General features: G+C 35.3%; 2 protein-coding genes and 1 pseudogene across 4 annotated transcripts in view; 2 read left to right on the forward strand and 1 right to left on the reverse strand.

The window, feature by feature from the left end:
- Nucleotides 1–3,463, forward strand: part of LOC306866926 (voltage-dependent calcium channel subunit alpha-2/delta-4-like) — a 31,715-nt gene extending 28,252 nt beyond the window's left edge. The window contains exons 35-38 of the mRNA XM_079412375.1: nt 1,934–2,051; nt 2,142–2,257; nt 2,347–2,429; nt 2,527–3,463. Of these exons, the coding sequence (XP_079268501.1) occupies nt 1,934–2,051; nt 2,142–2,257; nt 2,347–2,429; nt 2,527–2,619 (410 nt within the window). The 3' untranslated portion in view covers nt 2,620–3,463. The remainder of the gene's footprint in view (nt 1–1,933; nt 2,052–2,141; nt 2,258–2,346; nt 2,430–2,526) is intronic.
- Nucleotides 3,464–6,415: 2,952 nt separating this feature from the next.
- On the reverse strand, nt 6,416–11,492 carry LOC306866452 (sorting and assembly machinery component 50 homolog A-like; annotated as a pseudogene). The gene is made up of 15 exons (XR_013786116.1): nt 11,326–11,492; nt 10,803–10,913; nt 10,614–10,704; nt 10,413–10,500; nt 10,229–10,335; nt 10,001–10,131; nt 9,522–9,609; nt 8,715–8,843; nt 8,569–8,640; nt 8,405–8,491; nt 7,506–7,576; nt 7,354–7,421; nt 7,127–7,273; nt 6,902–7,043; nt 6,416–6,778 (listed from the first exon to the last, which is right to left on the reverse strand). The product of XR_013786116.1 is annotated as a sorting and assembly machinery component 50 homolog A-like (transcript).
- A 1,225-nt stretch (nt 11,493–12,717) lies between these two features.
- LOC306866624 (patatin-like phospholipase domain-containing protein 2) lies at nt 12,718–15,205 on the forward strand. 2 transcript variants are annotated; one of them, XM_079411888.1, is made up of 9 exons: nt 12,718–12,977; nt 13,208–13,440; nt 13,529–13,594; nt 13,999–14,208; nt 14,282–14,342; nt 14,426–14,572; nt 14,666–14,786; nt 14,863–14,964; nt 15,040–15,205. In XM_079411888.1, the coding sequence occupies exons 1-9, from the start codon at nt 12,779–12,781 to the stop codon at nt 15,104–15,106; spliced, it is 1,206 nt and encodes a 401-aa protein (XP_079268014.1). In that variant the 5' UTR covers nt 12,718–12,778; the 3' UTR covers nt 15,107–15,205. The 2 variants fall into 2 exon arrangements, with proteins under 2 accessions (XP_079268014.1, XP_079268015.1); XM_079411889.1 differs by lacking the exon at nt 13,999–14,208.
- The last annotated feature ends 127 nt before the right edge of the window (nt 15,206–15,332 follow it).

Genomic DNA, 15,332 nt, shown 5'->3' on the forward strand with positions numbered 1-15,332 from the left:
GACACAACGAAATTAACACAACACAACGGAAACAAGCCACGACACAACGAAATTAACACAACACAACGGAAACAAGCCACGACACAACGAAATTAACACAACACAACGGAAACAAGCCACGACACAACGAAATTAGCTCAACACTACGGAAACAAGCCGCGACACAATGAAATTAACACAACACAACGGAAACAAGCCGTGACACAACGAAATTAACACAACGGAAACAAGCCGCGACACAACGAAATTAACACAACATAATGGAAACAAGCCGCGACACAGCGAAATTAACACAACACAACGGAAACAAGCCACGACACAACGAAATTAACACAACACAACGGAAACAAGCCACGACACAACGAAATTAACACAACACAACGGAAACAAGCCACGGCACAACGAAATTAACACAACGGAAACAAGCCGCAACACAACGAAATTAACACAACACAACGGAAACAACCCGTGACACAACGAAATTAACACAACGGAAACAAGCCGCGACACAACGAAATTAACACAACACAACGGAAACAAACCGCGACACAACGAAATTAACACAACATAACGGAAACAAGCCGCGACACAACGAAATTAACACAACACAGCGGAAACAAGCCACGACACAACGAAATTAACACAACACAACGGAAACAAGCCACGGCACAACGAAATTAACACAACGGAAACAAGCCGCGACACAACGAAATTAACACAACACAACGGAAACAAGCCGTGACACAACGAAATTAACACAACGGAAACAAGCCGCGACACAACGAAATTAACACAACATAACGGAAACAAGCCGCGACACAACGAAATTAACACAACTCAACGGAAACAAGCCGTGACACAACGAAATTAACACAACACTACGGAAACAAGCCACGACACAACGAAATTTACACAACACAACGGAAACAAGCCGCGACACAACGAAATTTACACAACACAACGGAAACAAGCCGCGACACAACGAAATTAACACAACACTACGGAAACAAGCCGCGACACAACGAAATTAACACAACACAACGGAAACAAGCCGCGACACAACGAAATTAACACAACACAACGGAAACAAGCCACGACACAACGAAATTAGCACGACACTACGGAAACAAGCCGCAGCACAACGGAATTAGCACAACACAACGGAAACAAGCCGCAACACAACGAAATTTACACAACACAACGGAAACAAGCCGCGACACAACGAAATTAACACAACACTACGGAAACAAGCCGCGACACAACGAAATTAACACAACACAACGGAAACAAGCCACGACACAACAAAATTAGCACAACACTACGGAAACAAGCCGCAGCACAACGAAATTAGCACAACACTACGGAAACAAGCCGCAGCACAACGAAATTAGCTCAACACAACGGAAACAAGCTACGACACAACGAAATTAACACAACACTACGGAAACAATGAACTTTTTATTGTGAAAGGCCTCTAAATTTGATCAAAATATTAAGGCAGACAAATATATTATGCACACTATATATTTATATCATAAAGGCAACATTTTAAAAAGCAGAAATAATATTTACAATCTTATTCAAATAGATATTTCTAAAAGTATAAAAACATTATATATATATATATATATATATATATATATATATATATATATATATACGTTATTTTATAAATTGTATACATTTATATACATTTTATATTTTATTTCATATATGTTTGTGTATATATATATATATATATATATATATATATATATATATATATATATATATATATATATAGTCTTTAGAAAGCATTTTTTCCTCATTTAATTTTTCTTTTTATATATATTATTTTCAATATTATGTTTAAAACCCCAGCTTAAAAACCTCTGGACTACAGACAGCTGAAGCTGTTTTCTATCGGTTCTAATCAAAATCTTGTCCTCTCCAGCACACAGACAGAAGAAGGTGGAACTAATGCAGCCTTGTAACACAGAGTATCCCGGGTTCATGTACGACACTTCCATCAGAGAGACCAACAGCATCATCAAATGTGGCCGTTGTCAGAAGTAAGTCCATCATTCAGATTGTCCTCTGATTGGTGGATTTGTGCCAGTAACAATTTGTCAACGTCTCTCTCTTTCTCTGTCATGTTTCAGGATGTTTGTCCTACAGCAGGTTCCTAACAGTAACCTGGTCATGCTGGTGGTCCAGGCTGACTGCGACTGCTCCCGACAGTACGCTCCCATTACACTCGCGCCCAGAGAGGTCAAATATATCCTTCCATGATGATGAGTTTCTAGTCTTTAAAATGTGGTTTGGTTAAACCTTGTGAAACTTGAGGTCCTCTTAACTCCTTTGAACATAACGCCACAGTTAAGTGCAACAGGATGAAATCTCAGAAGATTCGCAGACGACCAGAGTCTTGTCATGCATACCATCCTCATGTAAGCCACCAGAATCATATAGTGCATGAACAAGTGTGCATATATATGACATAATATTAAATTAAATGACTTTTTTGTTGTATTTTTGTTCTTACAGGAAAATGCCAAGGATTGTGGTGGAGCATGTGGGATAGCAGTATCTCTCACTCTCTACTTTATATGTTTGGCCACTTCATTGGCTCTTCACTGAATAACAAAATATCCTTCTGCCATGACCACTGTCCATCAGTGAACCCAAGGACCACAAAACAGGACACTTGTGATGGTCAACTAAGGATCTCTAGCATCAGGAATTCAACCAAAAACAGGTTTATACTACGTAGTATTTGTTATTATGATTTAAAGGAATAGTTCACCCAATGAAAGTGGAATGACATGAGGGTGAGTAAATGATAGAATACATTTTTTTGGTGAACTGTCCCTTTAATTTGCATCATACACAGTAGTTCTGCCCCCTATTGGACTGAATATGACACTGCACAGATATTTTTCTCAGTGGGAGCTACAGCGAGAGATATAATCTTAGATTGTCTCATGTGACTTGATGTTATACATCAGATCTGCTATTCTTAATGCTCTTAATTTTTTTAATAAAATGGTTAGGATTACAATGAATGTTTCTAAGCAAATATAGAGAAGTGGCAACTAAACTGCTCTTTATTTTCATGATGGTTACTACTTAATGTTTTTCATTGAGCCACATTTTCAGAAACTCTGTTTCTGAAGCATTTCATATGTTGTGTGAGAAGGATACAGTTTAATAATTTTTTAAAACTTATATATGTGTTTATTTTAGTATCTGTAAGCTTATTGATCCAAGACGAATACTCTTTAAATATGGCTTGACAGTGGTTGAGAAATGTTCTACGTCAATACAGAAGATAGTGAATTATGATGGATTTACTTGGTGTTTGTATGATTAAAAGTGCAGAAAGTGTGAAAAAAATTATTTGAACGTTTTGTTGAAATTTGTGTTTATATAAAAAAATGCCCACTTATACTATTAATGTAGTATAATAGAATTAGTGAACTCTATAAGTCCACTTATTTTATTTGAAATATTTTTATTAATTTATTTTACACACACACATTACATACATATACAAACATACACTGAATTATTTTTAATTGTTTTATCTTTTTTTTTAAACTCTATAAGACCACTTAATTTATTTTTAAATTGTTTAATATTATTTTAAATTGTAATTGTTTATATATATATATATATATATATATATATATATATATATATATATATTTATATATATACAATGCGGATCATAAGTTAGGGATCAGTCAAATGTTTTATGTTTTTTAAAGACGTTTCTTCTGCTCATCAAGGCTGTATCTATTTGATCAAAAATACAGAAAAAAAATATTATTTTGTGAAATATTATTTCAATTTAAAATAACAGTTTTCTATTTTAATATAAAATAAAATATAATTTATTTCTGTGATGCAAATCTGAATTTTCAGCATCATTACTCCAGTCTTCAGTGTCACATGATCCTTCAGAAATCATTCTAATATGCTGATTTATAATCAATGTTGGAAACTGTTCATATTTTTTTGGGACCTGTGATATTTTTTTTAGGATTCCCTGATTAATAAAAAGTTCAAAAGAACAGCATTTATTTAAAAAATAAATTTTGTGTTACAATATACAAAGCTATTCAAAAGTTTGTACATTTTTTCTTTCTTTTTTTTTTTTAGAAATTAATACTTTTATTCTGGAGGGATGTGTTAAATGAATAAATGTCATAGTAAAGACTTATATTGTTAGAAAAAAATTATATTTTGAACAAATGCTGTTCTTTTAAACTTTGTATTCATCAAAGAATCAAAGAAAAAAGTATCACGTTCCCCCCCAAAAATATGAAGCGTCACAACAGTTTCAACACTGATAATAAATCAGCATTTTAGAATGATTTCTGAAGGATCATGTGACATTGAAGACTGGAGTAATGATGCTGAAAATTTTAAAGTATATTAAAATAGGAAACCAATATTAGAAATTGCAATAAGATTTCTGTATTTTCGATCAGATAAATACAAGCCTTGATGAGCAGAAAAGTCTCCCTTAAAAAACATAAAAAATCTTACTGATCCCAAACCTTTGAGCGCGAGTGTACATATATACATATATACACACATATACATATATAAACACGAACACAGACAAAGAAACACTGATTTATTTTTACATTTTTTTAATTCCAGCTTTGAATTATATATATTGACTATATATATAATTTTTTTTAAATATTGAAGTTTTGTATTAACAATTATGTTGTCTTTTGTTTAAATTATATATATATATATATATATATATATATACATACATACATACAGTCATGGCCAAAAATATCAGCACCCTTGGTAAATGTGATCAAAGGCGGCTGTGAAAATAATCTGCATTGTTAATCCTTTTGATCTTTTATTTTAAAAAATTCACATACATCTAACCTTTCATTGGATAATAAGAATTTAAAATGGGGGGGGGGGGGGTATCATTATGAAATAAATTATTTTCTCTAATACACGTTGGACACAATTATTGGCACCCCTAGAAATTCTTATGAGTAAAATATCTCTGAAGTATATTCCCATTCATATTCACAATTTTGCACTCCAGGGTGATTATGAACATGAAATTATCCAGTCATGGCTTCCTGTTTCACAGAAATATACATAGGAGGGAAAACAAAGCCCAAATTCCCTTAATCATCCATCACAATGAGAAAAAACAAAGAATATATTTCTGATGTGCAGCAAAAGATAATTGAGCTTCACAAATTAGTGAAGTGGCTTTAAGAAAAGAGCTCGACCATTTACACCATCAGGGCAATAATTAAGAATTTCCAATCAACAGAAAATGTTATGAAACTGCCTGGAAGAGGATGTGTGTCTATATCGTCCTAATGCGCGGTGAGAAGGAGAGTTTGAGTGGCTAAAGACTCTCCAAGGACCACAGCTGGAGAATTGCAGAAAATAGTTGAGTCTTGAGGTAAAAACCTTAAAACCAGAAAACCTTTAAAAAAAATTTGTCAAACAGCACCTGCATCACATGTTGTTTGGGAGGGTTTCAAGAAAAATTCTCCTAGCTCATCCAAAAACAATCTCCAGCATATGCAGATATCAGACACGACTGGAACTTCAAATGGGACTGGCTTCTATGGTCAGATGAAACAAAAAAATTAGCTTTTTAGCAGCAAACACTCAAGATGGGTTTGGTGAACACGGGGATAAAAAGTACCCCATCTGTACAGTGAAATATACTGCTGTATTTTTGATGTTATGTGCCTATATTTCTTGCTGGAGGTCCTGGACATCTTGTTTAGACACATGGCATCATGGATTCTATCAAATAACAACAGATACAAAATCAATAAGTGTCTGACTCTGTTATAAATCTTATAATGGGCCATGTTTGGATCTTCCAACCGGACAATAATCCAAACACAAACCTCAAAAACAACAGAAAAATGTGTCACTGAGCACAAAACCAAGCTTCTGCTGGCCATTCCAGTCCTCTGACCTGAACCCTGTAGAAAATGAATGAGGTGAACTGAAGAGAAGCACCGTCATGGCTGTGAATCTGAAGGATCTGGAGTGATTCTGGATGAAGGAATGGTCTCTGATCTCTTGTCACGTGTTCTCTAACCTCATCAGGCATTATAGGAGAAAATTTAGAGCTGTTAATCTGACAAATGGAGGTTTCAAAAAGTATTGAATAAAAGGGTGCCGTTAATTGTGGCCAATGTGTATTTGAGAAAAACATTTATTTCATAATGATATTTACCACCATTTTAAATTCTTATTATCCAATGAAAGGTTAGATTTGTGTGAATTTTTAAAATAAAAGATCAAAAGGATTATCAATGCAGATTAATTTTTACAGCCTTCTTTGATCATATTTACCAAGGGTGCCGATATTTTTGGCCATGATTGAATATAAATATAAATAAAACCCATGAAACACAAAGACAGCACAATAAATGCCAGAAACATTATTTATTGAACACTGACTGTTCTGACAAATAAATATGACAATAAGAGCACTGATGTCCGATATATTCCCCTCTGAAGTGAAGTGCCAGTAACGTTAAAATAGGTGACTGATTCCTAACAAATCTTTTTGGTTTTAGACAATTTTACTTTTTTAGCATGTCGCCAAAACTGAGAAATTAGCCAACATTCATTGCATTACTTTACAGCTCAAAATGGAATCGTATGAATATTCTTTATCACAAGTACAAAGTGACAGAAATGCTTCTTTGTTCTAAAATGGAACTCGTGGTATCACAGGAACCGGATTCCAGCCCCAAACTGCACTCCATCACATATCCTGAGAGACAAAACGCATCAGTACATTACAAATTCATAACAGTAGAAGAATAATACAAGCACATTAAAAGTGTAATCACATATGTATTTGTGACTGATTGTGTGAGTGTCTGTGATTGTCTACCTGTCTCCGCTCTGGACACCCATGGGAATGCAATAGTTGAGCTCCAGCCGAGCGATGTTCCCTAGACGCAACACAATACCCGCTCCATAAGACCAGCGGATACATTCGGCCAGCTTGCTCAGGTGTGCCCTGGGTCCTTCCCCTATTGGATGATTTCAATTATAGCAACAAATGTAAGAAAAAACATTGAGAAAAATAAAACCATTGCAGGTTTCTTTATCTCACCATAGTTGAGGTTACACAGGTTTCCGGCATTGAGAAAGAAATGTGTCCTGAAAAGGTCTCCGAAGCCACCTCTACCTGGCCTGAATGGGAGAGGGGTGTACAGATGAACGCCTCCAGCCCAATACGCCTCCCCACCGAGGTAATCGCCTGCCATCAAAGTGAGAAAACAAACTTTAGTCGTGAATATTGAGATACTGAGCTTCACTGACAGAGTAGGAGTCAGTTACCTTCACTTTGAGGGCCGATGCTGTACATGCTGAAGCCCCTCACACTGGTCGGACCACCCAAATAGAACCTAAACACACGTTTAAATACAAAAACAGCATTACTTTGTGTGTTTGTGGGTTATTTTTACCAATGACAGAGGGAATTCACTAACCTGTCAGCGATACAGGAGGGTTTGTCTCCAAGAGGCAGCAACATACCTCCCCACAGAGAGGTAGAGAGCACCTACAAAGAGAGCAAAATAAGCAAACGGAGCGTGGTGTTGTAAGACTAAGGCCCGGTTTCACAGACAGGGCTTAGACTAAGCCAGGATTAAATCATTGTTCAATTAGGACATTTAAGTAATTTTTATAAACATGCATAGAACAAAACATTACTGGTGTGCATCTTGAGACAAAACAAAGGCACCGATATATTTTAAGACCAGTCAGTGCAAGTTTATTTCAGTTCAAACAGCTCAGACTTACACTTTAGTCTAGGACTAGGCTTAAGCCTTGTCTGTGAAACCGGGGTAAGACTGTTAAAGAACATTTTTGTTTAAATAAAATAATCAAAATTAAATAAAATACTAAAAAAAAATAAAAAGTAATCAGTGCAGAAAGTGAGAACAAAATATTAAATTATAAATTTGTATTATTTTAATTGTATTAATAATTATATATTGACTCTTGCTATCCAGAATTAGTTGCCAAGGAAACATTTCTAATTTTCTTCTTTTTTTCTTTTCTTTTTTTTTTAGGTTGAATAATTAAAATTATTAAAACTAAAGAGAGCCCTCTGAAAGTGCTTAAAACATCAGCAAACTATGTTGTTATTAACTAAAACTATGACTACAAAAAAACATTTATGTTAATTGTAAAAATGTTAACTGAAATAAAATAAAATATAAAAATTATACATTTTCAATTAGTTGCCATTTCTAATTTGAACTTAGTTCAAGTGGAGTACCACAAATACTAAAATTTAAATAAGTACTATAATAGTACATTAATGATACTAAAATAACACCGCAATAAAAAAACATAAGCAATAGTTTCCTCCACAGCATCTCACCGAGTCCCAGAACAGAGTCTTGTTGAGCTGAATTTCAAAGTCTTCCTTCAGAAAACTGACATCTCCTCCAGTGTAACCTGCCAGTTCCTAACAGAAGTAAATAGGCCTAATGAAAATATTGGATAAACTATTTCTTATAAGGACAACAATTGATTCAAACAAACCTGGTTGATCTTCAATAAGGCACCTTTTCTTGGAAGAATGGTAGAATTGCGTGTGTCGATGACCATTGCGTGCTGTGAGGAAAATATCATATATTTAAAATCAGATATCATTGATTGTAATAAGAAGTTTCAGAGAAGAAACATACGGAAAGGGAGGACTTCAGGGAATGGCCACTCTCTTCCCTGATAGCGAAGGAGGCCGTACGGGCCAAACAGCCCAGCTCTCTCCACACACCCTCCCACTTCAAAGTGTGATTTGTCCTCCAGATGGGGAACTGGTGATTATAGACCAAACAATCAACAAATAAATTAAATAATATCTTACACATATAGTAAAACTTTTGTCTTTATGGGCCAGATTTACTAAACGGCAAATTAGCACAAGAACGCAATTCCAAACAGCGACGATGGGTCTGGACATTTCCGCAGGTGATTTACTGACAACACGGACGCAACATCTCATTTACATATCGACCAACGCAATATACCAAATAAGCAGAGCCGATACTCATCCGGTGCAGATGATCTACTTATGACACAGGCGCAAAATAGTTTAAGACATGCTTTTTTGGGCGTTAAATAATGGTGCAAATCCCAGAAAACTGACGATCGCAAACGTTAGTAAATCACATTGCGTGATTCGTTTTAATACTCTCCTCCCATAAATTTTGCGTCTGAAAGGGAAACTCCGACAAATGCATATTCAATAAGTTCAGTCACAAAAATACCCCACACCGTTTCGCGTCTTTAGTAAATCCTGACAGTACTGTTTTAACGCCAAAAGATGGTTTGCGCGGGCACAAGCTGTTAGAAAATCTGGCCCTATATCTACTAAAACTAAATTATTTATAATATAATATTTGGGTTGTTAAAGAGAAAATAAATGTAAAAAAAAATAAAATGAGATAAAAAAAAAAAAATTATAATAATTTTAATAAAAATAAATCCTTTACACTGAACTCTGTGGAGACCCCTCTGTCCGTTTCTCTGAGTGAGCTCCATGGGAACTGGCCCGCGACTTTATACAAATTAATGGCGAAGCTGAAAGAGTGAGTGAGTGTCAACAGCAAACCTAGGAAAACTGGTTCACAAAATTCACAAACAACCACTGAAACATGATTACTATAAATCTAGTAATCACAGCTATACTGTACATGTAAAAATTCAGTCATTATTTCAAACGTTTGATGAATTTATGGGTAAAGTTTGGGTAGGACATATAGACAAGATACATTTTTAATGTTTACAGTATTTAGTAAATTGTGTTTTTTAATCCTTAATGAATATTATATCAAATTAGTTTACTAATGAGAAATGTGCTCAACTTTAATGACTAACTTGACAATGACTAACTTAGCCAACATGACACTTCTAACAAATCAAAATGTAATTTTTTAAATAGAAATCTTCACCACCAGGCCAAGAAATATACTTGTGCTCAAAGTGTCCAGGCTGGGGCTTGAAGAATGACAGGCCATATGAGGTTTCCTTAGTCCCATAAGAGAACTGGAATGTCAGCTTCTCTGCACGGCCAAAAACATTGGGCAATTTCAGACCCAGCACCTGAAATGAGAACCAGAACAACACTTCTGTACATAATTTCAGGTTTCTCAATGTAGACACACGGCCAACAGTGACGATGCAGGAGTCAGTAGCTCACCATGCTTCCCTCGTTGTTCCCAACCATGGTGTTGTAACTTCCCGTCATTCTTCTCAGCTCCTTCACCTCGAATGTCACATCTAGTCCATTCGGCAGTGCGTCAGCACCTAATGTTTTGAGAGGAATTAAGACTTTGATGAATCACTTGATTATTTACCACTGATTGTTTGCTTATTTGTCGTACCTTCAGCAGTGTCAATGACAACTTCCACACGTCTGAATATCCCCAGACGCAAAAGTTTCTGTCTGGCCTCATGGGACTTATTCATTACCTGTAACATAATTATAAAAAAAGTTTAGTAGTTTAAATCTAGTAAAAAATACGGAATACAATTTTAATAATATATTTTATCCACAAGCAGCATCTATCTAAAGTGATACTCACATCAATCAAGTTTTTGGCACGGAAAACTTCTGCAATCTCATATGTTAAAATGTCTTCCTTTGTTCTTCCAAGACCATCTTTGTACTACAACCTAAACAATTGAAATGCATATGAAAAGACCAATATGCCTGGTACAAAACCACATATGTACAAGCAGTGGATGGCACAATCACATAAAATCCATCTCACGTCTTTATTTTCAAGAACCTCCTGTTTCTCTTCATGCTCTGGTTCTCCCAGATCCATGTCATCTGCTTGAACCCCCAACTCAGGTCCTTGCATTGGAAGGGGGTCCAGACTCTGGGTCAACAGATGTGTAGAAGTGAGTGAGTTATAGTGTTTTTAGTTGTTGTTATTATGTTATTATATTAAGCATGCTCAGAGAACCTGATATCTCTTATAAATTATCGTAACAACACGGACAATGTATAAAACTACAACAAATACTATATAAGTGTGCATACTGCATAGGTAACGTTAAATATTGTATGACAGCACTAACGTTAGTTTTGTTAATGGCAAATTCTATTCGAGTCTGTTTAAAGTGAGAGTTAGCGTTTATATGTGGAAAGATGACTTTTTATCTTATTGACAGTAACTCTGGATTAATATGGAGTACTAAACGTCTTCCTGAACTCGGCCTGTCATTCAAAGACCCTGTTCAGAGGTCATTGCTTTAGCTTCTCCGACAACTCTAGAAAAATGCGCTTACCCTGGCATGCACGGTCCCCATGTTTAAAAGACTTTTTACATTCAAATGTCCTCAATATTATAATAAAACACAGTTCAGTTTAATACAGAACAATCCGCGGTCTGTCTCTCTGGCACACTACAACAACCTCCTGGTGGCCGCCATGACACTTGGTAACCACGCCCATCGGGAACGATGATTGGCGTGAGAGAAAATGGAACAATTTCCTACATGGAGTTTCTCAGAAGATACTGCAAAATTTAATCTGCAGTAGACAGGTAATGTATGTTTTTGTAGATGTTTTCTCAATTAATAATTTCCTTCACATATACACTCCAATTCAAAAGTCTGGGGTTAATAAGATAAAAGAATTATCTTATGCTCACCCAAGCTATTCAATCAAACATACAGTAAAACTAACAATAATGTGAAATATTACCTGTTTCCTGTTTCATTATATTTTAAATTAAAATGTTTCCTGTGCTGCAAAGCTGAATTTTCAGCAGCCAATACTCCAGTGTTACATGATCCACATGTTACAGTGTGTTGAAGCCATGCTGAGAATCTCCAGGGCTATCCAGCTCTTCTGGAGGCAGATGAGGCAAAAATTCATCGTCTTTGACAAAGAGCGCACTGGAAAGATCTCTCTTCAGGACTTCAGAAAGGTACAAAGCACTTTTACGCTTTTATGCTTAACACTTCCAGTTCATGTCTTGTATTTAGTCATGCAACTTTTTGCATGATTTTTTTAGGTTCTGAGACAATACAGCGTGAATCTGTCAGAGGAGGAATTCTTTCATTTCACCTCTTTTTTTGACAAGAACCTCACAGGAAGGATTTCATACAATGATTTTCTACGTATTTTCCTTAAATAAGTGCAGATTCATCTGATTATTAGTTTGGAGTGTCATATTGAACTGCTTTAGCAACACTGATGTCAGTTTTTTTAAATAAAAAATAAACTGGTTATTCTAATCCTTAATTAACGTCATTTTTATTTATACAGCAAGAGAATGTTTATAATAGGAATTTTTATGTAATTTTAATAACAATTTGAAAATATATATTATACCTTTCATATCTTATATATATTTTAATTAAAAATAAATTCAGAAAAAATAAATCGTATGATATTCAGTCGTGTTTTCTTACTGAAAAAAAAATATGCAAGAAGTTATTATTTGGAATAACCAGTATTTAATGGTATTATGGCAGTGAGTTTTGCTCACAAACATAAAATGTACTTTCAAAGCACAATCAAGGCTTTCAAGATCACTGATGTTTTGACAGAAAAAAATCACAGCAATGTCCTCACTACGCAATGCTGTTTTTCCAGTACATGACCCCTGTGATTGCAACACACTGTTTCGCAATAGTAGAACGTTGCCAGATACTATCAGTGCTAATGACTGACCTTCATTTGGACTCACTGTAAGTTATTGCACTTGGACTGCATAACACCTCAGGGATTCATATGTTGAAGAATATGCAGGAAGCTGCTAAAGAATGGAATATGTCTTTTGCTGGCTGTGGTTTTCTGATGGCTTACTACTGTGGAGTGTATAGCTGTTTATTTGAACGGGCCCCGTTTCTTCTTAAGGGGGTGAAGAAGATTTGTGGGGCTTCATCTGGTGCTCTCATGGGTGCAATACTAGCCTGCCAAATGTCTCCAGGTATGTTTCTGCAATTATTTCTAGTTTAAAAACTTCACACAAATTGTGAATCCAATGAATCCAAAAGACAAATCTTTCACATTCACAATTAAATGACAGTAAATAGTAGTTTTAAAATCTAAACATATTTCAGAAGACTCATTAAAGATAGAAAAACCCCTATTGAATTAATTTTGATGACTATTAAATTGATTAATATTAGTGATTCTAAAGGAAATTTCATTTTGAAGCCAAATGCTTTGAAAATTTGCTGGAAATGTCTCGAGAGGCTCGGAAAGGCACCCTGGGTGCTGTGCATCCCTCCTTCAACCTGCTGAAGATAGTACGAAACTTCCTAAATCGTGACCTGCCAGATGATGCCCACCTACTCGCCAATGGACGGCTGTTTGTGTCACTCACCCGAGTGTCAGATAGGACAAATGTATTGGTGTCTGAGTTTGACAGTAAAGAAGATATCATTCAGGTGAACTCAACTGCCTTTTGCATCCTGCATGATGAATAGATAAGTATTTATGACGCTTTATGATTTACACATTGCTCTCTGTTTACAGGCTCTGATTTGTAGCTGCTTTTATCCACTGTACTGTGGTGTGATACCTCCAAGCTATCATGGAACAGTATGTAGCCGTTTGACTGTATTTTTTTGATACATTCGCAATAATTGTCAGTTTTTCAATTAAATGTGCATATATCGCAATTCTGACCCTTTTTTTAAGCCTCAGAATGCTGAGTTTATGAGCTCATATTTGCGAAGGATAAATAAAATAATGGCGGAAACAGGCTTCTGAGATAAAACGTGAAAAGATTCTGCTGGTCATGTGACCTCATCATGAGGCGACCCGCTCCATGTAAATTAAAATAGCTTTTTCTATGTCAATGTACATTTTTTGTTACATATTTTAACGTTCTAATTAGGAAAATAATTACTGAGTGTCTTTTATTTAGTTAGCTGTAATTAAATGCAAATTAAATTAAAGTTTCAAGCATTTTTAAAGTTTTTCCCCATCATGTCTGTTTTCAGAGGTATGTAGATGGAGCATTGAGTGATAACATGCCTTTCTCTAGTTTGAGGAACACAATCACCATCTCGCCTTTTTCTGGAGAGAGTGATATCAGTCCTTATGGCAACCCTTTTTATTTCCACGACATATACTACAATAACGTCAGCATTCACATCAACTTCATTAACGCACACCGAGTGGTCACAGCATTTTTTCCACCAGAACCAGAGGTAAATTTTTGAACGCTTGATTTTCAAAACATGTTTAGTCTGAGGCCCACATCTTGTTTTGGTGTTTCGTAAGGTCTTGGCTGAGATGTGTCAAAATGGATTTGAGGATGCTTTCCTTTTTTTAAGAGAAAATGGTGAGTAGCTTTACACTCTTCTTGAAGATGGTATTTGGGGTAATTGTGTGATTGTTAGGATCTAATATTGTTTTGCTTACCAGAACTCCTGAAGCCCACATCGCCGCTGTCAGAGCTGACCCTAATTGATGAGCGGGAGAAAATTCCAACATCTAAGAAATATATTGGTGAAAACAAGCTAAGAGTGACTGGGAATTCTAAAAATATCCTTCCAGAGTCTCTAACAAAATGTAAGACAACAAATAACTTACATCCAACATCATGAACCAGTAAATCTAAAAGATTATATGAGAAAAAAAATGATATTTTTTTACCTTCTCCAGTATTTTGTAAGGCTACCATGAGGGAGAATGAAAAAATAAGATATCCTCTCTCAGTGAAGCTGGTTTACTGTCTAATGTGGTGCATTTTGCCAGTGGAGATGGCATACATAATGCTTTTAAGGTATATTTGTCAAAAATGAGTAAAATTGAAATATCAAAGTCTAATTTCATGCTAAATCCTTGACACTTTTTTTTAGGGTTGTTGAGTGCACTCCAGAGATGTGGTCATATCTGCTGTGGATGTGGCAGATGACAATAAGAACGATTGGACAAATATCGAAGAAAGCTTTCTCAATAAGGTTTGGAAGATATTACATATCTAGATAATCCAAATATTAAGTGTGATGTCCCTAAACAAGAATTTATGCCTTCAGTTACTTATGCATACAGAAATATCCAACTCTTCACCAACTCCCTTCAACTTCAGACCCAACTCACTGACCAGCACCACCTCACGTTCCTCCTCTTCTTACATACACTGTGAAATTACTTTGAATAAAAAGGTTTCAATAACCTTTTGAATCTTGATTTTTATGTAATCACACCACGTTAATTTACTTAAATTTCCTCTAAATTAAAAAATTTCAGATCATTTACTAAATGACTGTCAGATGAATTCTTGTTTAGTGTTTATGTATAATCATCTCCTTAAAATATATGCAATATA

Source organism: Barbus barbus (assembly GCF_936440315.1).
Source record: "Barbus barbus genome assembly, chromosome: 48".
In the NCBI taxonomy this organism is placed as follows: Eukaryota; Metazoa; Chordata; class Actinopteri; order Cypriniformes; family Cyprinidae; genus Barbus; species Barbus barbus.